Source organism: Marmota marmota, unplaced genomic scaffold (genome assembly GCF_001458135.2).
Source record: "Marmota marmota marmota unplaced genomic scaffold, marMar, whole genome shotgun sequence".
NCBI classification, from domain to species: Eukaryota; Metazoa; Chordata; class Mammalia; order Rodentia; family Sciuridae; genus Marmota; species Marmota marmota.
Genome location: NW_026000222.1, coordinates 11,112,757 through 11,137,319, shown reverse-complemented (window position 1 = coordinate 11,137,319; position 24,563 = coordinate 11,112,757). Strand labels below are relative to the sequence as shown.

General features: G+C 42.0%; 1 protein-coding gene across 10 annotated transcripts in view; it reads right to left on the bottom strand.

The window, feature by feature from the left end:
* The window catches only part of Wdr59 (WD repeat domain 59), a 147,489-nt gene that overhangs the window by 49,909 nt on the left and 73,017 nt on the right, over window positions 1-24,563 (bottom strand). For 5 of the 10 annotated variants that reach the window (XR_007343593.1, XM_048792421.1, XM_048792427.1 and 2 more), the window contains exons 2-6: window positions 13,688-13,737; window positions 8,118-8,253; window positions 4,903-4,988; window positions 3,627-3,707; window positions 494-531 (exon numbers count right to left, since the gene is read on the bottom strand). Coding sequence is in view for 9 of the 10 variants with exons in the window: in XM_048792427.1 (XP_048648384.1) it covers window positions 494-531; window positions 3,627-3,707; window positions 4,903-4,988; window positions 8,118-8,253; window positions 13,688-13,737 (391 nt within the window). In the remaining variant the exon portion in view is untranslated. Of the gene's footprint in view, window positions 1-493; window positions 532-3,626; window positions 3,708-4,902; window positions 5,113-8,117; window positions 8,254-10,193; window positions 10,262-13,687; window positions 13,738-24,563 lie in introns of all 10 variants that reach the window. The other 5 variants (XM_048792424.1, XM_048792423.1, XM_048792426.1 and 2 more) reach the window with 5 other exon arrangements.

Here is a 24,563-nt window from a genome sequence, read left to right as displayed (position 1 = left end):
AACCTCACTAAGTGTCTTTATCTTCCAAGTAAAGATAATAGTTGGTGTATCATTGAGGTCAAGCCCTGGGGACCCAACATTGTTCTTACTTCGGCGATCAGTAGGCTTCGGATCCATGCCCGTTTGCCAAGTGGAAACCATTAACTCCAGGGTGTAGACCATCTGAATACTTCAGTATAGGTCANGCAGTGGGGGAGGCAGTGGATAGAGGTAAAGATGAAAGGAGACTGGATGTTTGATGACAATCACTGAAGCCCCAAGGGTGGGGGGAGGGGAAGGGGAGGGGGAGCGGGAGGGGGAGGGGAGGGCTAAGGTAGGGTAGGGTTAGGGTTAGGGTTCGGAGCAACGTGAGCAAAGCAAGCACCTTGCAACGTGGGACTTGCGATTTTACCCAACAGGGCGTAGGACATGAGTGGTCAGACCACGAGGAGCAATGAAATGGCCAGGAGTGGGAAGCACTGGGATGAAGGCACACCAGGGACGACACACTCACCTACAGCAGAGAGTGCAACAGTAGGTTTCCTTGTGTCTCTGAAACACAAAAATCGGAAGTCAAATGCCCAATTCATATGCCCCCATCGACCTGGTACTTTTCACTCTCTGCACATACTTTCTTCACTTTACTCTCCCAGGAACCTGGAGTTAGATCTGCTGAGAGGGCCTTAAAAAGACATGTAAAGAGAAACCTGTTTTCCCTCAAGGTAGAAGGTAGGTGAACTTTCTCAGCCACTATAATGGAGGCTGAGTTTGAATTTCAAATCATACAGTTAAATCCACAGAAAAGATCACATGACTCAGGATGGCCTAGGTAGCCCCAATGTGGCAGGAGAGGAAGCCAAAAAATCCCCTCCTGGGGTCATTACTGCCATGGCAATGTGTGACAGGGCAGTGTAATCCAAGAACCTTCCCAACAGCATTTCAAAGGTGGATTATAAAACTTCTCTGAGTGCCCGGTGGTGCACACCTTTAATCCCAGTGGCTGGGGAGGCTGAAGCAGGAGGATCACAAGTTCAAAGCCAGGCTCAGCAACTTAGCAAGGCCTTAAGCAACTTAGTGCTTAAAACTAAAAATAAAAAGGCCTGGGGATTTTGCTCAGTGTTTAAGTACAAAAAACCTGGTGGAATGAGATGGACATCATTACCCTAAGTACACGAATGAAAAAACAAATGGCGTGCCTCTACTTTGTCTACAACCAGAGATATGAAAAAGTGTGCTCTACATGTGTAATATAAATTGTGATGCATTCTGCTGACACATATAACAAATTAAAATTTTTAAAAAATAGAATCTTAAAAAAAAAAAAAAACAAAGAAACAACCTTCTTTGGTTGTTCCTAATAGCCATGGGGCAAAAGGAATAGACAAAATGTGGTATGTCCATACAATGGAATATTATTCACCTTTAAAAATGAAGGAAATTCTGACATATGTCATAAAATAGACGAACCTCAAAGACATTATGTAAGTAAAACAAGCCATCGACAAAAAGATGAATCTGGATGATTCTGCTCACATGAAGTAATTACAGCTGTCAAAGTTTGCTTAACAAAAGGCAGAGTTGTGCCAGATGCAGAGGCACATGCCTGTAATCCCAACAGCTCGGGAAGCTGAGGCAGGAAGCAGTTCAATCCCTGGTAACCACCCTACCTCCCCCCAAAAAAGTAGAGTTGTTGCCAGGGGCTGGGTGAAGAACAGAATGGGGAATTGTTTAATGTAGACAGACTGTCAGTTTTGCAAGAGGAAGAAGTTCTGGAGACCTGCTGCACCAACAGTGTGAATACACATAGCGCTATTACCTGTGTATTCAAAAATAGTCAAGATGATAAATTTTGCATTGTGAGTTTTTTACTGCATAAAAAAGAACTACTCTGATTGCAAGAGGAGAATTCTCAGAGAGAAACTGCACAGTTGACTATGAAGTCAGAGGGGTGCTGGGCATGGTGGCACATGCCTGTAACCCTAGCAACTGGGGAGGCTGAGGCAGGAGGACCACAAGTTCCAGGCCAGCCCAGGCAACTTAGCAAGACCCTGCCTCAAAGAAAAATTAAAAACAACCGGGGATGTAGCTTGGTAGTAGGGTACCCCTGGGTTCAATCTCCAGTACTACAAAAAAAAAAAAAAAAAAGAAGAAGAAGAAGAAATCCAAGGGGCATCTTCTCCAGCAGTGGCACCCTGGGGCCAAGGAGGCCAGTGAAGGCAAATCTGCAGCTCTGGTTTACTGTTTAGAAAACCTGAGGAAGAATGTGAGCTCAGTACCTTTATTTACATCATGAAAAGACCCATTTTGTGTGAAGGAGGTGCACTCCACTCCCGCCCACAGCTCCCTGAGGACCCATTTAGAGCTTCCACCTTCCACTTGCCCTGGACTCAGCGTGTCTCCTCTGGCACTGCCCTTAGACCAAAGAGCGCCACGGGGCTCATGTATCTGCACAGTCAAGTCGGACGCACGCACCTCACTCCCGCAGAGCCACTTTGCTGGTCTAGCCGGTCAGTTCCACCCCAATACCTGGCTGATCTTCTGCCTACAGTCCAAGCCTCTGTAGCTTGGTAGTAGTCCAAAGTTACCACCAGGTGGGAAGCAGAGCACCCTGGCTAGGGGAGAGGGACCCTACAGATTGCTTCCTCAGAGCAACCAGCTCTAACCATATGACAAAGGGGCACTGTTCTACTTGTTGGGTTTTTTGTTGTTGTTGTTGAAACATTGTTTTAAATATTTGTTTTTTAGTTATAGGTAGACACAATACCTTTATTTTATTTTATGTGGTGCTGAGGATCAAACCCAGTGCCTCACGCATGCTAGACGAGTGCTCTATCTCTGAGCCACCACCCCAGCGCCTCTATTTTTGAGACAGGGACTTGCTATGTGACCCAGGCTGGGCTCAGTCTCACTATCCTCCTGAGTCTCACCTCAGGCTCCTGAGTACCTTGGATTACAGGTGTGTGCCACCAAGCCTGGCAGGAACATCGTTCTTTTGATATGCCAAGCCAGGGGTGGGAGCTCCTTTACTCCTTATGCCATGAGGTAGAACCCTGGGAGGTGTCCCTTAGGCCCCATTTGACAGACGTGGAGATGAAGCCTCACAAACAACTAGTGAGGAGCTGAGCAGATGTGTGGCAGTGCCCGTCATCATCCCCTCCATCACCTGTCCACTTCAGTGAACCCCAGCTCGACTTCCAAATGCAGAACCTGTGTTGCTTTGCCAAGGGGACTGCCCTGGCTGCTGCAGCTTGCTCTGAAGAACTCTGACAGGCCTGAGTGCCAGGGAACTCAGACCCCCGGGGGCAGCCTTCCCGATGACTGCAGAATCAAACATGCTTCCTAGGCCCTTGGTGGGAAACTTCTGAGGAGGTATTCTGCAGCAGCACCAAGCACCCCCAGTGATTATACCCTACCTGTTCATGCTGGTATCCAGAGGAGGGTGCTCCCTGGCTTACCAGTCTTCCCCACCTGCCTCTCTCTTCTCCATCCCCTGCCTACCCCTCTGTCATCTCCAATGTCATATACTTGAACCCAAATCCTTGTTTCAGGATCTGCATCTAGAGGAAACCAAACTAAGACATAATCTCTGAAATGAAGGTTCCCAATAATCCCACAAACAAGTGATTAAACCTCCTCATTGTTCTTACTTGATATCCCAAATGTAGATGTAGGTGTCCACCGAGCTGGTGACCAGGAGATCTGGTTCAAACACTGCCCAGTCCAAGTCGCTAGGAGAGAAGAAATAAACAGAACAAAAAAAGAAAGAAAAAAGCTTCAGTTCCAAAGCACTAGTAAATCTAGTTTTCAGTGGTTTTGAATGTCACCATTAATGGGCTTCTCACTGCAGCTCAGGCTGGAGATCTCCAAAGTTGTCTATGAATGAGCAAGAGTTAAATGAGCTCCGAAGGAAACATTCGGGTCCTTCTCTCTGTGGTTGCCAACTACTCTACCACCTGCTCCCAGAAAATAAATGGAGCATGGCAACTTAAAACAGACTCTCTGAATAAGTAGACACAGACAAAACACAGGGAAATCACATGAAGTAATCTTTGATTACCATTTTCTTTTTCTTTTTTTTTAGTTGTAGATGGACATAAAATCTTTATTTTCTTTATTTTTATGTTGTGCTGAGGATCAAACCCAGTGCCTCACACATGCCAGGCAAGCACTCTACTGCTGAGCCCCAATCCCAGTCCCTTGATTACCATTTTCTAAGTAAGACTCAACCACGGGTACCTTGGGTAACCCACCTCTCCTAAGCGGGGTGAACAGCCATGTTCCCACACCGCCTTCCAGGAGGGCTGGCAGCCCTGGGGCTCCCTACTTGAACCCTCAGCCCCAGGAAGGTGGTTACTCCACAGAACGCCTCATACTAGTGCCCTCACTTCCAGATCAGTTTCGCTCCCCCTGAACTCCTTGACGCTACTCCCTAGAAAAAGTTTCCCCTACCCAGAAACAGCTGCCCAGGGAAAGAGAGGCTCAAGAACACTCTGGAAGGTCCTAAGTGGGAGGCAACTGTGCATGTGGAGAGCAGACTGGGGTACAGGAGCCGACTGTAATGACCACAGTTGCTGGAAAAGGCAAGGGCCAACGTTGCTTGCTGGTGTCTCCACACACTCAGGGCACGGTAGATCCTGCCCTGGGGATTCTACTGCATACCTCCCCTGCCTTCTCTGGCAAACAGCAGCCCTAATCCTTACTCTGGATGGGGCTGAATTAAGTCTTCCAGGATTTGGGTCAACAGCTACATAGGTGACGCTTCCTAAATATTGATTGTCCTTGGTTTCTTCTCGAGCACCTTGGTGAATACTTGGCCCCAGGGCCAGTGCAACACACAGGGTCAAGCCATGCAAGGGGGATAGCATCTTCATTTCACTAACCGAAGTAAGACAGGCCAAGGCACTGTGGAGGGCTGGTGCCTACCTGATGACGCGCGTATGGCCCTGTAAGGTTGTGCCAACTTCCCCAGTGCCATCTTTCCACTTATAAAGGTCCACCCGTTGGTTACTCTGAAAAGAAATAAGGAAGAGAAGGCTGTGGGTAGCACAACATACCACTGGAATATAGGTTCTCACCCCAATGCTTAAGGCAAGAAGAGGTGGCCAACTGGCAGAGATCCATAGGTTGAACTTCCTAAAAAGCCAAAAGAAATCAGTATAATAAACATTAGCTTGAACAAGCCTCAGCTAGTACATAGAGCTATGAATTTCAAAATGGAATTGCATCATACTGATGTCTCCATGCACCCTGGGCACTGCCAAGCGCAAACAGGAAGGGCACCCATCCTGAACAGTCACAGTGGACCTGAAGCTGGAGATGGGCTCCTGAGCATGTGCCTCATGGGCCACAGAGACAGCCCAGACCACTAAAGGAACCTCCTCCCCCCCTCAGAAGGTCACACACTTGACTCCCCAACTACTGTCACAGCGGATGTTTTCAGCTTACCCTTCCCACACCAAATGCCCAGAGTCCACCTACCTCACTTTAAAAACACAGATACATGCCAGGCATGGTGGCACGTGCCTGTAATCCCAGCAGCAGGAGGCAGGAGGACTGTAAGTTTGAGGCCAGCTGCAGTAACTAAGCGAGGCCCTAAGCAACTTAGCAAGACTCTGTCTCAAAATCAAAAATAAAAAGGGCTGGGAATGCAGCCCAGAATAAAATGCCCCTGGGTTCAATTTCTACTACCGAAAACACACACAAACACACAGAGATACAAGAAAGAAAAAAAGAAACACCATCAAAAGGACATGCAAGAAGGCAAAATTATACACAAGACTCCCTGAAACATGCCTAACACAAATTTCATTGAGGGTTAAGGAGAAAGAGACAAGGAAAATGGACCAGAAGAAACTCAACTAAAAACGGGGAAGAAAATTAAAGGCTCTATCAAAGTACATTTCATTTAAAAGAAACAGCAGAACAGTTCCCTAAATACTGTGCACTTAAACTCAAAGAGGATAAAGACACCAACAGACTGAGAACAATGGCAGGCCATGGAATACTTTCTGAACTGATAAATATAATAGACTAATTTTCATTTTAGCTCAGAGGCAGACAGTTAAATTAAGTTCTGAGATTTTTATTCTGAAATGCCAGTTTCCAAATCTAAACAGGTAAGGTTCTTATGAAAAGGTTAGGATTCAAAATAGCTTTCCATGGGAACAGAATGAAAAGTTCCCTCATCCTATAACATTCCTGCTATTTCCAGAGGGTCTGTCAGTTCTCATCCAGGTACAAGGCACCTTATCCAATCTGACCTTTCTCACCTCCCTGCATGGTGAGTATCATCATCCAAGTACACATGATGCAACCAAGGCTTAGAAAGTTGAGTGGCTTGCTCAAGAAAAAAGAGTTCAAACTAGGCCTCGACTCCAGATCTGCCCAATTCTAAAGCTCTTTCTCTGCAAGAAGCTGCCTTCCAACCAAGAACAATGACAGAAAAAATAAATAAATAAACTGAACTTCATCAAAATTAAAACTTTTGTGCATCAAAGGACATTATCAAGAGAGTGAAAAAACAGCCAGGCATGGTGGCACATGCCTGTAATTCCAGCAGCTTGGGAGGCTGAGACAGGAGGATCACAAGTTCAAAACCAGCCTCAACAACGGTGAGGCACTAAGCAACTCAGTGAGACCCTGTCTCTAAATAAAATACAAAATAGGGCTGGGGATGTGGCTCAGTAGTTGAGTACCCCTGAGTTCAATCCCCAGTACCACCCCACACACACACACACAAAAAAGAGAAAGTGAAAAAAACAATATTTCTTTGACAAATATTTTGGAGAAACTATTTGCATCACATAGATGATAAAGGTCTAGCATCCTGAATATACAAAGAACTCTTACAACTCAACAGCAAAAGTACAAACAACCCGATTCAGAAATGGGCAAAGGAAAAAAAAATTGGGTATAGGGACTAAAGTTGTTACTCCACAGTACAGCACCTGCCTAGCATACCGAAGGCCCTAGGTTTAATCCCCAGTTGTGTTTAGAAAAAAAAAAAAATGGGGCTGGGGTGTTGCTCAGAGCCCTGGGTTCAATCTCTAACACAGCAAAAACAAACAAGAAACCCAAAACCCAACCAAACCAAAAAGGGCAAAGGACCAGAAAAGACACTTCTTCAAAAATAAAAGGTACATAAATGGCCAATAGGCACATGCAAAGATGCTTAACATCATCAGTCATTAGAGAAATGTAAATCAAAAAAACAAAATAAGGGACCACTTCATACCCACTAGGAATGACAACAATTTAAATTAAACAACAAATGTTGGTGAGAATATAGAAAAGCTGGAAACCCTATGCATTGCCAATGGGAATACAAAACAGATGAGCCACTGTGAGACACAGTTTGGTAGTTCCCTCAAAAAGTTATAATCAGGGCTGGGGTTGTGGCTCAGCAGTAGAGCACTCACCTAGCACGTGCAAGGCCCTGGGTTCGAAGAGCCAGCAAAGAACAATGGTGTAGAATCTGGAGAAAGATGCCAGAGCTGTTGGATCCCAGGATCTTTTAGGATCATAAATTTCTCAGAAAACCTATTAAGACTTACGTATGTTTTCCCTGGGAAAATTCACACATAAGGAAGCATGCAGATTCCACGAGGTCAATCAATCTAATGAATCTCAATCAAGAAGCCCCTCCTCTGAGGGGAAGGGTGTAGGGAGTCTCCTGCTCCCTCTGAGAGTGATGGGAGCAGAGCCCAGGCCCGCTCCCCAGGTACCCTCTTTAAACATCTTCCAGTCATCTGCCATCTGGCCACTGGATGTTACCCTGCTGCTAATGAAAATGCGTTCTCACCACACACAGAAATGAAGGCAACCACTTGCTTCCCTTTCAAAATCTAGATTCAGGCTCTAGAAATACAAGGCCTGACACCAATGAAACCATCAAACAAACATATAATACACATGTACACACATGTGTAATGCATACACATTGATATACATGTACACACATTTGTAATATATATGTATATTTATTTATTTTAACTTGCCACTTGCCTCTTTCTTGCAGAGCCATTCAAATCTCTTTTCTGACTGAGCAATGAGAATTATACTTTCTTTTCTACACAGGACACAAACCTGCTAGCCCAAGATGACACATGTAAAAGATGACATTCTCAAAGTGAACTTACCGAAGCTGCAAAATAATGCGCGAAGCTGTCATGAGGATTCCACTGCACAGCTCCGATGTCCCATTTGCTCTGACGAGAGATTTTCCGGTGACCTTCAAAAGGAGCTTCTAGATTGACGATGTACAGGAATCTGCGACTAGGAGAACAACATCAGCATTACAGCAATATAGCAACAGAGCCACACTAGCACTGAGACGGAAGAGCACACTTAGAATCACATAAGATCTGCAAACAGTGCTCCTAAAAACCCCAGATGCACATGACATTTATCTACTCTGAGAGGTATACAAGGGAAAAGAGCAACTCAAACTGGCAGTTAAGCAAAGGGAGCAGTATCTCGGTGAGTGTCTACCTCCAAAGGTAGCCTTCCCGACCATATCCACCCCTGAGAGTCTATCTGCTTGCCCTGACTTGAGCTCCAACCTGCCCTCTCCAAGCCCTCCCCAAGGCCCCAATTAGGGTCAATTACTGCTTCTCATTGTATCCTGGGACATGGGCAGCATTTACTTCTATAGTGGGACTACTAATGTGTCTGAAGTATGGATGGACCATGTCTTGAACATCTTGGTATGCTCCACATCAGTAAGCACAGTGCTCTACACTCAATAAGTGTGTGTTAAATTACACACTTCATTTATCACCTAGCTAAACCCTGCAGAAAAATCTCAAACTCCTCTGCAAGACTACTACATGGAAACTAAATTAAATCTATCAGGAAGGGAAATAAAAACCCAAGGAAAAAAAAATAACACAGTAAGTACCAATAATGTTAAAGATATCAATCAATATAAAGAATCTGAAAACAAGGATGCACTGTGTTCCTCTACTTTTCAAGTTAAAAAAAAAAAAAATCTTGGTACATGAATCAACATCCCCGCAGTCATCCTCATTAGAGAGAGCTCTGTGCCCCTGGCTATCAGTAAGAACAGGTAAGCTCAAAAACAAAATGATCAGTAGCCCCTGTTCAGACAAATGGGTGGTAAAATTCTAGATGGCAAGAGAAATTCTAAAGAGCTTAAGGCAGAAGAAGGATAATGGGGAAGATACAATTTCACAAAACTTCCAGAATTTCTAAGAAAGTTAATGCAGAACAAAGATCTTGAAACTCTGGCCTCCCCCAAAGCAACCACCTACGCCTGCAGTAGACAGGCTGGCTTCTTCCATTAGAAAGAAAAACAGTACAAGGACAAGAGCTCGGCACACAGGTGTATCACCAGGGAGTTCAGAGACACTAAGGAGCAAACGGAGAAAAGCAGACAGCGTGCACTTCAGATGAGCATGGCTGGTGAAACCTGGGTTTACCTTCACTCCCCTGAAGCCCCACTCAAGTAAGAGCTAAAAAGAAAGAAAGAAAAGAAACTCACAAAGGTACACAAAATGGAAAGCAGATGGACAGATGGTTAACTGATCTAGAGTAAAGAAAGCTAAATAAAGTTCAAGTGCTGTCGAGGGGAGGAGCCCGAGAAGCCATCTGGCTCACACTGCAGGACCTGCAGGACTCCTCAAGGTAAGGACAGGGGAGCACTGGGAGACAAAAAAAAAGAACAAAATACAAGAATTGTTTGAAAGTATACTAAAGAGATAGGTTTATATGTGCCTCAAAAAGCCAGGTGAGCCACCTCTCCTTCACCCCAGGTGGAAGGTGGGTGCTGCTATTCCCTAGCCTGGGATTAGCAGCACAGCACAGCTGCTAAATTAAGGTGCTGTACTCAAAACTTGGCAATGTGAGTACGAGGCCTCCAGTCCCTTCCGTTACTGGTATGGGGCCCTCACAATGCCACCTTTTATCCTTTAGACAACACTTTTATAAAAAAAAATATATTTTTAGTTATAATTGGACACAATGCCTTTATTTTATTTATTTTTATATGGTGCTAAGGATCAAACCTCGTACATGCTAGACTAGTCACAACCCCAGCCCCTTTTTTGACAACACTTGTCAGGTAAAAATGACCAGTCCCCTCAAAACATAAGCAACAACAAACAACACCTTGGACATAGGGTTACCTGGGCACCCACTAACAAGAAGTCCCAGTTCCTGCCTGATCTCCCTAAAATGTGCCCACAGCCACCCACCTGGACAGCCACTCTGATCACTCTTCAGTGTGAACAGAGAGCCAATCAGCTTAGTCACTGGAGGAAACCTGAAAGAGACGAACAGTAGTGGGGAAAGGAACTCAATGAGAACAGGGGTAACATAGAGGAAAGAAAAAGCCTGGAATCAACATTCTCTGAGTTAAGAGAATATTGTAGAGTGTAGAGTACATTAAAATCATAGTTGAAGTTTTTAAGAATCTTGAAAATTTCTGAAAATTAAAATAGTTGAAATTTAAGAAAATCTGATAGAAGGAATGAATGTTAAAGTTAGAAACTCCCAGAATGCAAAGCAAAAGGACAAAAAGGTCAGAAGAGAATCCACAGAAAAGCTAACACTGACTAATAGGAACTTCAAAAGTAAGAATGAGAAAATGGAGGGGAGAAAATGATCAAAGACGTAATGCAGGAAAATTTCTTCAAATGGAAACAGAAAGACTTCCAGATCAGAAGGGTTTTCCAAGGTGCTAAAAAATATTCTGTATCTCAGTCTGAATGGTATTACATGAGTGTGTATATTGGAAATTTATTTGAGCTGTTTATTTCAGATTAGTATACTCCATACTTATTTTTAAAATTTATACAGATTCTATGTATAAAATCTTACATACAATGTATAATTTTCAAATTCAGCATAAGAAAATGAAATGGAGCACTTCAAGTTCATGTTGAAAACCAATATGGATCCATACATATCTAGGATCACACTAGAACAGGGACACCTGTGTGAGTTCCAGTCACATAACTCCATCCTCTCCTAGAGAGCTAAGGATACCACTTTCCACATTAGTTGACACTGGAAAATCTAACATTTAGCTCAGTTACTCCAAGGCACTTGAGAGTGTTTTATGGGTCATTAATAGAGCAATATAATACCAAGCATGTTATGCCTCTATTGGCTTAGATAACCAATAGTGTAAAAAATGGGGGGAAAGGAGTCCTGAGTAGCCAGACGTAGACAAAGCAGTCATGATGAAAATTTCACAAACTCCAGAGATAAAGATAGGATTTTTAAGCTTCCAAAAAGAAATATAAGTGACAAAGAGCCCAGAATCAGAATGGCACAGGACCTCTCACAATAATTCTGAGAAAAAAACCTCTCAAATACTGAATCAATCCAATGACTGTAATAGAGCTGTATTGGAAAAAGGGGGAAGGCTAGGTAGGTGTGCAAGAGTGTAGAAAAAGAACCAATCCTCATCTTCTGGTGTAAGGAGTCAATTTATAATGTTCAAGATGGATAAAGCCAGCTGGAGTCATTCATGTGCACTAACCGGGAAAACAGAGGCAATTGAAAGGCAGAGCTAGAGTCTGAGATGAGCTTCCAGCGGAACCAGGGGAAAAGTGAGGTGGAGACCACTGTTCTCTAACATAAGCTTTCTAGTGCTACACTACTATTAAAACATTTACAGGTATTTCCTTGATTTAAAAAAAAAAAAAAAAACTGGTACAAAGAGTGAGTATAAAGCCAGGTGGCACACGCCTGTAATCCCAACAACTTGGGAGGCTGAGGCAGGAGGATCTCAAGTACAAAGCCAGCTGCAGCAAAAGCAAGGCACTAAGTAACTCAGTAAGACCCTGTCTCTAAAATAAAAAATATAAAACAGGGCTGGGGGTGTGGCTCAGTGGCTGAGTGCCCCTGAGTTCAATCTCAGCCCTGCAAAAAAAAAAAAAAAAAAAAAGTGAGTATGAAATTAAAAATGTAATATACAAAAAAACACTAAATTACACTCTTTTAGGGGTGGGGGGTTCTGAAGATATAACCCAGAGGAACTTTACCATTGAACTAATATCCCCAGCCCTTTTGTTGTTGTTATTGTCTTTTATTTTGAGACAGGGTCTGACTAAGTTGCTTAGGGCATGGCTAAGTTGCTGAAGCTGGTCTTGAACTTGTGGTCCTTCTGCCTCAGCCCCCTGAGCCACTGGAATTATAGATATGAGCCATATGCTCAGCTAAACTATACTCTTTAAATAAGTGAATTACATGTAATTCATATTACATGTATATATTAATTATATCTTAACAAAGCTGTTTTTCAAAAACTGACCAGGAAACTAGAACTAAAAGAGAGAAATACCAATATTTCCTTATCCATGTGCCTAGATCACAAAAGAAAACAATGTCAATAATGTCTTTAGTCAGAATGTAGGAGGAAAATTTTCCATGATATATCCTTTTGAACTATTTAAATGTTTGCTATGTGCATGTGCTTTTTTAAAAAGGTAAATTAAAACAATTTCAAAATAAAACAATGAAGGTAAAAGAAAATATTTTCACTGATTTGTAAATAGGTTCATAAACAACTAATTTAAAAAACAACTGAATTTGAGAGGTCCCTGCCCATTAAATTTTATTCTGGTACAATACCAGGGTTATTACGAAGGCAGAGATGAAACTTAATTGCCAGAATCTTCTTTTTTGAGCTTGAAAACACTACAGAAGCCTGTGTGATAGCACATGCCTACAATGCCAGCAATATAGGAGGCTAAAACTGGAGGATCGGAAGTTCATAGTTAGCCTCTGAAACTTAGCAAGACTCTATACCAAAATTAAAAACTAAAAAATAAAAAGAACTGGGGATGTAGCTCAGTGATAAATTGTCCCAGGCTTAATCCCCAGAACTGCAAAAACAACATCAATAAGAACAACAAAATCTAATAACATTACAGAATACTATGTAGTTTAATTTCTTCTTGATGGAATTGAATTCCTTCATTAGAAAACCAAAATGCAGTTAGGTCAACTGAATAAAAGTGCAGGGGTTGGGGTTGCTGGGAGTGGTGGCACACACCTATAATCCCAGCAACTCAGGAGGCTGAAGCAGGAAGATTACCAAGTTCAAAGCCAGCCTCAGCAACTCAGCAAGACTCTAAAATAAAAAAAGTTAAAAAGGGCTGGGGGGCTGGGGCTGTAGCTCAGTGGCAGAACACTTGCCTAGCATGTGTGAGGCACTGAGTTCAATCCTTAGTACCACATAAAAATAAACAAATAAAGTAAAGGCATTCTGTCCATCTACAACTACAAAAAAAAAGGCATGGAGGGGCTGGAGATGTGGCTTAAGGGTTGAGTGTCCCTGGGTTTAATTCCTGGTATCAAAAAAAAAAAAAAAAGTCCACAGGCTTGTGATTAGTGGCACTGCCAAAATAGAACCCAGATTCCCTCAATCCTAGTCACTACCTATCTGACCATACCAGATAGCTTTCTTGAAAAGTCTATGCAATAAACACAAAATTGCAATTTCAAGACCACTACCAGTCACTAAAATTTTGATGGAATTCTGCTGCTTACCTGTTAGGTCAGAAACAAAAATAAACGGTGAGTAAACTCTACAAGTGTCCTGTTTTCACTAGGTTGGAAGAACTAAACCCTGTGATTATAATCCTTAAATACCAGGATATTTTCCAATTTCCCAGAAACCTAACTTGCAATTTGTTCCCCAGAAATTGTGGTAGACACACTCCCAAAGCTCACTTACCCAGAAAGCACTGCATGCTGCCCAAGACAGTCCACAGACATTGCAGTTGCCTGTGAGAGAGAACAGAAATTAAGTCCCGCCAGCAGACCCCGCTCAGGTGGAGAAGGCTGGTGTTCCTTTTGAATGTGGATCTTCCTCTTCCCATCTCCCATGCAGTCCCCAGCTAGCAAGTATCATTAGTTCTCTACAGTGGATACTTTGACTCTCTTCTAGTTCCCACCAAAGTTTCATGTTGACAACATGGCAGTTTCTATCAGTTACTAGCCCTCAGGGAGTCTGAGCAGCATGATAGTCAACAGCTACAATGCACCAAGACCCTTTCCCAAGGGGAACCTATCCTGGGACACTGGCCCCTCTGCACACACAACGCACCCAGGCCTTTCCCAAGGCCTCAAGCCACAGGGCGGCTGGTATTATTCAAATAACACCCGGCTGAATCTGCGATCATATTCTTGTTACTAAGATGCCTAGTTCATATTCAAGATGAAATTTCGAGTGCATTTTTCTGGTTTCCATTAACTAGGTCTCCAAATTCCTTCTGAGCACCAACACTGCAGGATCCAAAGCCTAATTCCCAAAAGATGGTGGTGAGTCCAGTGAATCTGCATCTAAGCTGAAACAGGAGGCTGATTTGAATCCTGGCAGTTACGGTCCTAAATTCTCTTATTGGAACAAGTTCAACTGCTGCTGCATTTGCATGTCATTAACGCGAATTATTTGTGCCGTTGTTTGGTTATTAAACGTACTAAGTCTTGATATTTCTGAGAGAATATCAAGAGAATCCATTTTGTACATGCTGTCACAAACACAAATGGCAAACAGAAATTCTCTCCCTTCCCCTCACTGGCCTTACTACTGGGTTTCACACACTTGTCCACCCTTGAGAAATGTCAAAGGTAACACTGGGGACAAAAACCAGAGTGCTCTACTGGAGGCTCAAAAGTGCGACCTTCATATTATACTAGAGTCATGAGCAGAGAAAGGCCCAGCTGGAAAGGCAGGCCATGAAACAAGGTGCCACTTCCAGAACTCTTCTGTGCAGCTTCTAGATGAATGTTTTGAAAAAAAGACAGGATGGTTAATCCCGCGAGGGCAGTGTGATTTTTTTTTTTTTTTTTTTTTTGAAAAATGTAAAACTTTTAATAGCAAGATGAGTATATTCAAATGGAAAAAGCAGATTCACTGATACATAATAAAATTATGAAATATCCTTCCCCATACATTCAGCAGCTGCACTTTTTCTTCTCTACTTTACCTTGCCACCTTTCCCCTGTACATTTCTGTTACTTTCCCCATCTGTTCCTTGGACAGATTCCTTCCTCCCCCCTCAGTAATACAGAATCTTCACCCTAGGGAAACTACAATGACTATCATTAAAATTTTAAAATATGCCCTTTAACCTTCCTAACATCTGGGTAAGACCACTCCTTTCCTCTCATCCCCAGTTAGCTCCCACTCTTCTGGACAGACATGATGTTGTATTCGTCAATTTTCTAGATCTATGTTGGGGTGAGGAGAGTGTAAGTTGCAGCCACCTATGTTGTTTTCTCCAATAATTCTTTCAAAGTGGGTACACAAGAAATAAACTTCCTAAATTCTTCCATATCAAAAAATATCTTTGTTTTACCCTGGAAATCAAATGCCAATTTGGCTGGATACAGGATTCTGGGCGAAAGCCTTTCTGTAGGTGTTTTCTTTTTTCTTTCTAGAAGCCTTTAGGATTTTCTCTATCACTACAATTCAAAAACTTTACCAAGATGTGTCTCAGAGTGAGTCTGTTTTTGTCAATCATGCTGGGGATCTGGTGAGCACTCACTATCCCAAGACTAGAATCCCGAAGTTCTGGAAAATTTTCTTCAATTATTTCCTGCAGAATGTCCTCTGCTTCATTCTTTCACTCTCTTTTTCTGAGATTCCTATCAAATGGATGTTGGCACTTTTGAATCTATCCTCCCTCTCCCTTAGCATTAATTTATTATCTGATTGGCCACAATGTGTATGATATCCCTAGAGAATTGTGCCATTTCATCATCTAGATTGCAAAGTCTTTCTTCAAGGATGTCTATTCTACTCCTCAGATCATCTATTGAATTCTTAGTTTCCAAGATATCTGGAAGGCATTTTTTAATTTTTCCAATCTCTTCTCCCATCTCTCTGAGGACACCGATCACAGTTGTTCTATAGTTTGTTTCCGTTTCCTGGATTAGGTCTGCCCCTTTGGATGTTTGTGTTTGAAAAATCTTCTGCATAAAAAACCCTCCTACTTCCTCTTCCTCCTCATTCTCAGAATTCCATACCTTACTGAACACCATAATCTCTTCATCAGCTCCCATCTCTCCCAACACACTTGTCGCAGGAACAAGGCCACAGGTTGAGTCCCGTTTCTCACATTACATTGAGTCATCTTCGCCCTCCTCCTCCTCCTCCCATCGCTCCTCCTCCTCCTCCTCCTCCCACCGCTCCTCCTCCTCCTCCTCCCATCGCTCCTCCTCCTCCTCCTCCTCCCACCGCTCCTCNCTCCTCCTCCCCCACCACTCCTCCTCCTCCTCCTCCCACCACTCCTCCTCTTCCCCAGAGGTCTCCTCTTCTTCCATCTCCTCTTGTCCCTCCTCTTCCACATCACAGGCCCCTTCTTCCTCTTCTGCCCTCACATAAAAGATGTCTTCCTTGTGGGTCTCTGAGTCTTCTCCTGTCACCTCAAAGGTAGGGATTCCTCTATCCTTCCACTCCGAAAACTCTTCCTCCCGAGTCTCTAAGTTCTTCACTTCTGGCGTAATGACTTTTGCCTCTTTGGTGATTAAGAAATGCAAGCCATCACTTGCTGTTCCTCCAGCTTCATGTTTTGAATTTACTAAAGCGTTACCCCCTTTTAAGGGGATCCCACATCCTCCTTCTAGATTTGGTTCTTCCTTCTGTCAGAGTACAGGGTTCAGTAATTCTCCTATGACAGGTTTTTGGCTGGTAAATTGTCGTAAACTTTGCAGGTCTAAAAATGTCTTCATCTCATCATCACATTTAAATGCTAAATGGACCTCACACTGAAACTCAGGTTCAAAGCCATTTTCTCTCAAAATGTTGAAGATGTCGCCCCACCACTTACTGACTTCCAAGGTGGCTGATGCCAGAGGGTCTGCAGCCAGGGTGAGCACGGCTCCTTCATCCATCAGAGTTTCTTCTTCTCTTGATGCTTTGACGGTCTTCTCTTTGTTACTGAGGATCTGGAGGTTTTCTTCTTCCATTGTTTTTACTGCTCCACCCTCCCTATGCTTTGGCTTCTCTTTGTCGGGCAGTTGTATGTGGTGACTGTCATTTCTACATGTGTCATCGTTCATATCTGAGGCTTCTGCCATCCCTCCAATGGCTTGGTAACTTTGGGGTTCATTCTGGGATAATTCCTTCCCTTGATTGCTAGTGGACATCTTGGCTTTGTCCCATTTACAAATCGGCTTGTCTATTTCCTTGTTTCTAAAAGATAAGTTTTCAGTACACTCAGCAAATTTAGAATTTTTTTCTTCTTGTTCTCTCAACTGTGTTTTTGGTGAAGCTAAATCTTTCGCTTCCTGTCACTCTTCCCTGCTACCACAGTGCTTTGTATCTTTTGTTTCAGATATCTCACTTTTTACTAGCATTTCCTTTAGGTCATTTTTCAGGGTTTCCCTCATCTTGAAAAACATCACGTCCTGCATTTGCAACAAGACCTTAAATTTCTCCACAATAGTTGTTGATATATAATCTTTGTAGTTGAAATCTAACATCCAAGGTATCTCCTCATTAGTTCCTATTATCTGCTTTCTTTTGACACAGGTGGATTGTTCCTGTTCCTTTGCAAATCTAGACATTTTTGACTGTACAGTTGACAGGGTGTCTATATTGTCCAGATCGTATTGTTTTCACTTTTGAAGAGTAATTTTTGTTCTTGCACACCGGCTAGGCTCCAGAAATCTAAAATCCTTAAAAAACTCTCATCCTCTTGCGTGCCTCTGCCAGGAACAGACCAGTTTCACAGAGCACAATGTGGTCTACAAGATGTGTGCAGCAGTCTCTACCTGGGAGGAGATCACTACCTCAGGGCTGTGCAGTGAACAAAGGTCCAGTGTGATCTTTCCAGAGGGAATATGATAGGCAGAATCCTAACATGGCCCCCAGGATGCTGGGCCCTTGGTGTACACACATCTCCTCTCTGCTCTTCAGTGCTAATAAAACACAATCTAGGTACTACTGCGAAGGGATTGTAGAAGCATAAATTAAGGTCACAAATCAGCTGACCTCAAAATAGACCTGTAACAACCCAAACGTTCAAGATGGATGAATGTGGGTAAAAATAAAGTGTGGTATAATATACAATGGAATATTATTCAGTCTTAAAAAGGAAGGAAAGTCTGATGCATACTACACAATGGATGAATCTTAAAACATGCAAAGTGAAACAGGCAAAACCAAAAAAGACAAACATGTTGGGCATTATGGCACATGCCTATAACAACAGCTATTCAGAAGGCTGAGGCAGGACAGTTTTAAATGTTATTCAAGGCCAGCACTTGCAACTCAGCAAGACTCCGTTTCAAAATAAATTTTAAAAAGGGCTGAGGATGCAGCTCAGTGGTAGAGGACTTGCCTAGCATGCATAAGGCCCTGGGTTCAATTCCCAGCACTGCAAAAAAAAATTTTAAAGACAAATATTGTATGAATCCAACTAAAACAGACAAATTCATAGAAACAGAAAACAGACTGGCAGTCACCAGGGGCAAGATGAAGAAACCCAGAATAGGGAGCTATTGTTTAATAAGTACAGACTTTCTATTTGGGCTAATGCAAAGCTCTGAGAAGGAAGGGAAGACTGAGAGACCTAATCTCATCAGGTCTGGAAGTCAGAAATGGGACGGGAAGGAGCCGCTCACTGCTGGCTGCAGAAGTGGGTGTGGTCACACAGCAAGGCCTGAAAGGCCTCTAGGAGTTGACAGCAACCAGCCTCTACATAACAACCAGAGGAAAACAGAAGTCTCAATCCTACCACCCCTCAAATCAGGATTTTCCAGCAAACTGAAGGAGCCTGGAAGTGGATTCTTCCTAAGTGTAGCCTCCAGGTGAGAACACAGCTGGTTGATGCCTTGATTTGGTCTGAGAGACATTGAACAAAGAGAGTGAGTCATGCAGTGCCTGGACTTCTGACCTACAGAACTGTGAGCTAGTAAGTAGTGTAGTTTGAAGGTGCTAAACTTGTGATATGCAGTGACAGAACACTAACAACGCATGATCTGACAATCATTCAAAAAATTTATGTCCTTTAACCCAGTAGATTCACCTCCAAAATCTATCAGAAATACAGCATTTTATGCACAAAGCAGCTTATTTCATGTTATCTACAAGTACATCACATATATCTTATACGATGGAATATTCCAGAAGCATTTTTAATGCTTTAATGACACACACAAAAAAATGCATCAGCCAAAACTGCAGAGTATCATAACTCACCATATTAGGGGAAATTATTTTAAAAAAGAAAAAACCACCACCACCCCAGAACCACCTAACTGATTTTCCCCATTCCTACCCTAGGAAAAAAACGAGTTACCACTGTATTTGTTGGAGCACATTAAGAGGGTTATGCTAGGCTGTCTCAAAGGGGAATGGACAGAGGTAAATGTTTGAGCAGAGGAAATGGAAACCTGACCAGAGAAAAAGTGCTTTGTGGGGACAGAGTCTACCCCCCCACTCCCCATCGCTCCCAGGTTCTCACCACCACCACTACCACCCACTCCCTCTATGCTCCCCACCTCCACCCCCATCCTCACCACACTCAGAGCACCAGATGGGGAAGGGCTGAGAAATGCTTCTTTGATCCCACTGCATGAAAGGGAACCTGGCTGGGTCTAGTAGTGTACACCTATAATCCCAGTGACTTGGGAGACTGAGGAAGGAGGATCGTAAGTTTGAGGCCAGCCTCAGCAATTTAGCAAGACTCTAAGCAACTTAGTGAGACCCTGTCTCAAAATTAAAAAATTAAATTAAAAAAATTAAAAAATAAAAAGGGGCTGGGAGTGTTGCTCAGTGGTTAAGCATGCCCCTGGTACCAAAGAAAGAAAGAGATCCTGTGCAGTAACTTTCCTACCAGCCTATAGAAGACTAGTTTGCTGCAGTTTACATTAGGTTATAGAAATAAATAAAAGTAGCATTTTATACCTGACTACAGACTAAAATTTAAATTGCCTACTTGTAAATATATTCTTAAGAAAAACACGAAAAGTATATCAAAGTGTTTAAAAGGTACTTGTTCCCAGAAACATTAATTAATTTAATTATTCCACACTGTATCCATAAATCATAATATCATTTTATACCCCATTAATATACAGAATTATCAATTGTCAATTTATAATACAATTTATTTTTTTTAATTTTTAAAGGTAGTTGTTACTACAGGTTTTTAATTTTTTTTATTTTATTTTTCTACACGAGTCTATATTTTTATACTATTTACATATACATATTATTTTGTAATCTAAAAATATTTTTCAAAGGCATTCTAGGTCTCTTCTCTCTCTACTCCCATTGGCCACTGCCTAGGGCTTGGTCTACAGCTACAATTTCTAATGCTAAACCTTCTAAACACAGAGTTCTAATTATATCAATTCATTGCCCCCCTTGGGGCTGGGGATGTGGCTCAAGCGGTAGCACGCTCGCCTGGCATGCGTGCGGCCCGGGTTCGATCCTCAGCACCACATACAAACAAAGATGTTGTGTCTGCCGAGAACTAAAATAAATAAATAAATATTTAAAAAAAAAAAAATTCATTGCCCCCCAAAATAAACAAACAACAACAACAAAAAAAAACTCTGTTGGCTTTTTACTTTGACTGAAATCAAATGGAAGCTCCTCATCTCAAACCCTTCCAGACACTTTGAGAACCATTCAGTTCTCCCCCTCCATTCTTTACCTGATCAATTCCTTATCTTTTGATATTTAGTTCAGACTCTTCTAAGGTTTTCATGGACCATCTCTGCTGACACCCAACATGAGTTAGCAGTTTCTTCTGTGCTTCCACAATATCCAGGACTTTTCTTTACATAGCACTTACGATCTACAATATTGTCTATTTCCTGATACGTCTCCTCCATTAGGTTGCAATTTCCTTGAGTGTGAATTTATTAGTTCAATGCTTAGCACATGGTGTGCAGCAGTGTCTGCTAGTACAAGGCAATGAAGTTTATGGGACACAAAAACCTGAACGTGAATATTCATAGAAGCATTACTCCTGATACCCCAAAAGTAGAAATAACGTAAATGTCCAAGAATTGACAATAGGGCATATGAAGTGTGGTATATCCAAACAATGGATCTGACTTATGAAAAGGAAGAACGTTGTGATCCATACTACAACATAGATAGACCTTGGAAACAACTAAGTAAAAGAAGTCCATCACAATGATATGTATTATATGAGTCCATTAAAATGAAACTCAGGAAAATCTACAAAGACATAAAGTAGATTAATGGTTGTTGCCTAGGGCTGGGGTGCCAGCGGACTAGAAAGTAATGGCTAAAAGGTACAGGGTTTCACATTGGGGTGATGAATATGTTCTAAAAATGACTGTGATGATGGTTGCAAACTCAGTGAATAAACTAAAACCCATAGAATTGTACATTTGAAACAGATAAACTGTATGTAAATGATAGCTCAAAACAGCTGTTACCAAAAAAACTCACACTTTAACATTTTCATCTTTTAAAAAAAATAACAGATACTTACTTTATTTTTTTAATTTTTAAAAACTTATTTATTTTTTTAATGTTGTGCTGATTATCAAACCCAGTGCCTCACATGTGCTAGGCAAGTGCACTACCACTGAGCTACACCCCAGCCCACAGATACTTACTTTATAATAGTCAAGTGACATGAACTTAGAGATAGATTGCATTACAAAATCCATTTTTGCACTTACAGCTAAATTTTGGCACAAACACAAATGGTTCTGTTGGAAAGTCGATCTCTCTGGGAAGAATTCATCACACAGTTTCCTAGGAGTATCTTTCTACCCTGATCCAATGCAAAAGAACGCCTCACCATAGAGAACTTGTTATCTCTAGAATAAAATCTAGGGTTTGTTTATTTGAAGGGACTAGGAAACAAATCAACTCTTCCTCTTTTAAACCCAACTGAGGGGCTGGGGTTGTGGCTAAGGGATAGAGCACACGCCTAGCATGTGGGAGGCCCTGGGTTCGATCCTTAGCACCACATATAAATAAATAAAGATATTGTGTCTACCTACAACCAATATATATATATATATATATATATATATAGGTTGTAGACACACACACACACACACACACACACACAAACACACACATATATATATAAAGGAAAAGAAAGCACTTAGCCAGTTCATCCTTCCAAACTATGCAACTGGTTATACATCCAATCAATGCAAATCACAGCTGGGTCAGTTCCCCTAGTATCAGTTTGTCACAGGCCTCAGCAAAGACTCTAATGTAGGCATTTATCAGTTCTCCTACACCAAAATCACAGCTGACACTCACTGATATAAAAAGGATCAGACCATTTCAAATGACAAGATCCAATCTCTATGTAAATTAGACAGACACTGCTGCCAAACTGCTTTTGAGCCATCCTTGTCTAATGCTTACTACAAACTGCCTAACCAAAGATCTGGTTCACACATTCCACAAGAGACGCGATGCTTGGGAAACCTCCCCCTTTAAAATGGGAACATCCTCATCTCCTCACAAACCAAAATGGCACACACTGGGTATCAGGAGATGAAACGCTTCATCTTTGTGAGGCTCAGGTTCCTCTTCTGTAAATAAGAGAGGAGATGAGCTATCTTCTAAAGTCTCATCTCCTTAAGTCTATTTTATCAGGCTACATCTGTTGCCTCCTTAGATCTGTTTTTTAATATAATAATAATAACATGTATCAATCAAGCACTTAATATATGCTGAGCACTGTGCTAACTGCTTGGCATTGATGTTTCTCATAGCAACTCTGTACAGCAGTGTGGAGAAGGAGTAGGCACAGCAGGCCTGAGGGTGCTGTCCTTGCAAAGGCCTGCTTGCAGGGCAGCTGCTGGCTAAAGTCTGAGAACCTGATCCTGAATTACGGAAGTGTTCACACCAATCCCTAACTGATAAAAGTGGCTCTCTATGCCTAAACTGTAGGTACATGCCCACGGAGCACCTGCTTTCCTTCTGGGAGTCTGGAATCTTGGTATATGCTAAACAGCGGTGCCTGTATTACCAGGCCTCCCCAAAACACCTTGGATACTGAGTCCCTAATGAACCTCCCCAGTAGGCATCATTTCGTGTGTGTTGCTACAGCCGGATGCTGGAGGAATCAAGCAAGTCCTGTGTGACTCCACTGTGAGGACTCTGGGAAGTTCATGCCTGGTCTTCTCCAGTCCTCACCCCATGAGATTTTTCCTTTAATTTTTACTTTGTATCCTTTCTCTATAATAAGTCATAACTGAAAATCCAACTGTGAATCCTCCTGGAGGTGGTCTGGGGAACCCCTGTCACAGGCAGGTACTATATTACCCTTGTTTTGTGGATGAAGAAACTGAAGCTTAGGAAATAAGTTAGCCACAATCCCATGGCAGACAGGTGACACTACCTGAGCCCTAACCCAGCACTCTAGCTCCAAATCCTTAAACTCTACACTATGCTATGCTCCTCCCTCCCATCATGACTGCATCGTCATGGTGCTTTCTAGAAAACAAGAAATTCACAGCAGTCACATTTTTTTAAATATTTTTTTTTCATCGTAGATGGACACAATATCTTTATTTTTATGTGGTGCTGAGAATCAAACTCAACACCACATAAAAATAAAAACATGAGGCCATGCATGCTAGGCAAGCGCTCTACCACTGAGCTACAACCCCAGCCCAGCATTTGCATCTTAATAGTCACTTCAACCAAGAATATACCTACTATGCTCCTCCATCGATATATAGTTTTCAAATCAAATTTTAAGTAAAACCAGGAAACCAAGGATCAAAGTGGGTTTTTTTTAATTGTTGTTTTTGTTGTTGTGTCATGAACTGTTTTAGGTTTTTCCTTTTATTTTCCTGATTTGCCAGGTGTGTTGGTGCACACCTATAATTCCAGCAATTGGGAAGCTGAGGCAGGAGGATCATACTCATACTTAGTAACTTAGCAAGACCTGCCTCAACTACCCTTGAGTTCAATCCCCAGTACAAAAAAAAATTATAAATTTAAATGATAGGGGCGGGGATTGTGGTTCAGCAGTAGAGCACTCACCTAGCATGTGTGAGGCCCTGGATTCGATCCTCAGCACCACATAAAAATGAATGAATAAATAAAACAAAGGTATTATGTCCATCTACAACTAAAAAACTAAATATTTAAAAAAAATTTTTAACTGATAAATAAAATCATAAAAGTTACACAAATTTATGTAGTGTCATGTGATAATTTAATGATTGATTTGTTTTTTTGTGATATTAGCAATTGAACCCAGGGACTCTTACATGCTGGGCAAACACTCATCTCTGAGCTACATACCCATTCCTTAATTTTTTTATTTTGAGACAAGTTCTCCTTAAGTTGCCCAGGCTGGCCTTGAACTATCTTACTCCTGTGTCAGATTCCCAGGAGGTTGGGATTACAGGCATGTGTCACTGCACCTGTCCTAATGACATTTTAAAATCTTTCTCCTTAAAAAAACTTTTTTATGGAATATATCTCATATATATATATATAGTATTCTGATACCACGTACAGAATAATATGGGCTGGGGATATAGCTCAGTGAAAAGTACATGCTTAGCACACATAAGGTCCTGGCTTTGATCCCAAGCACACACCAAAAAAAAAAAAAAAAAAAAAAAAAAAA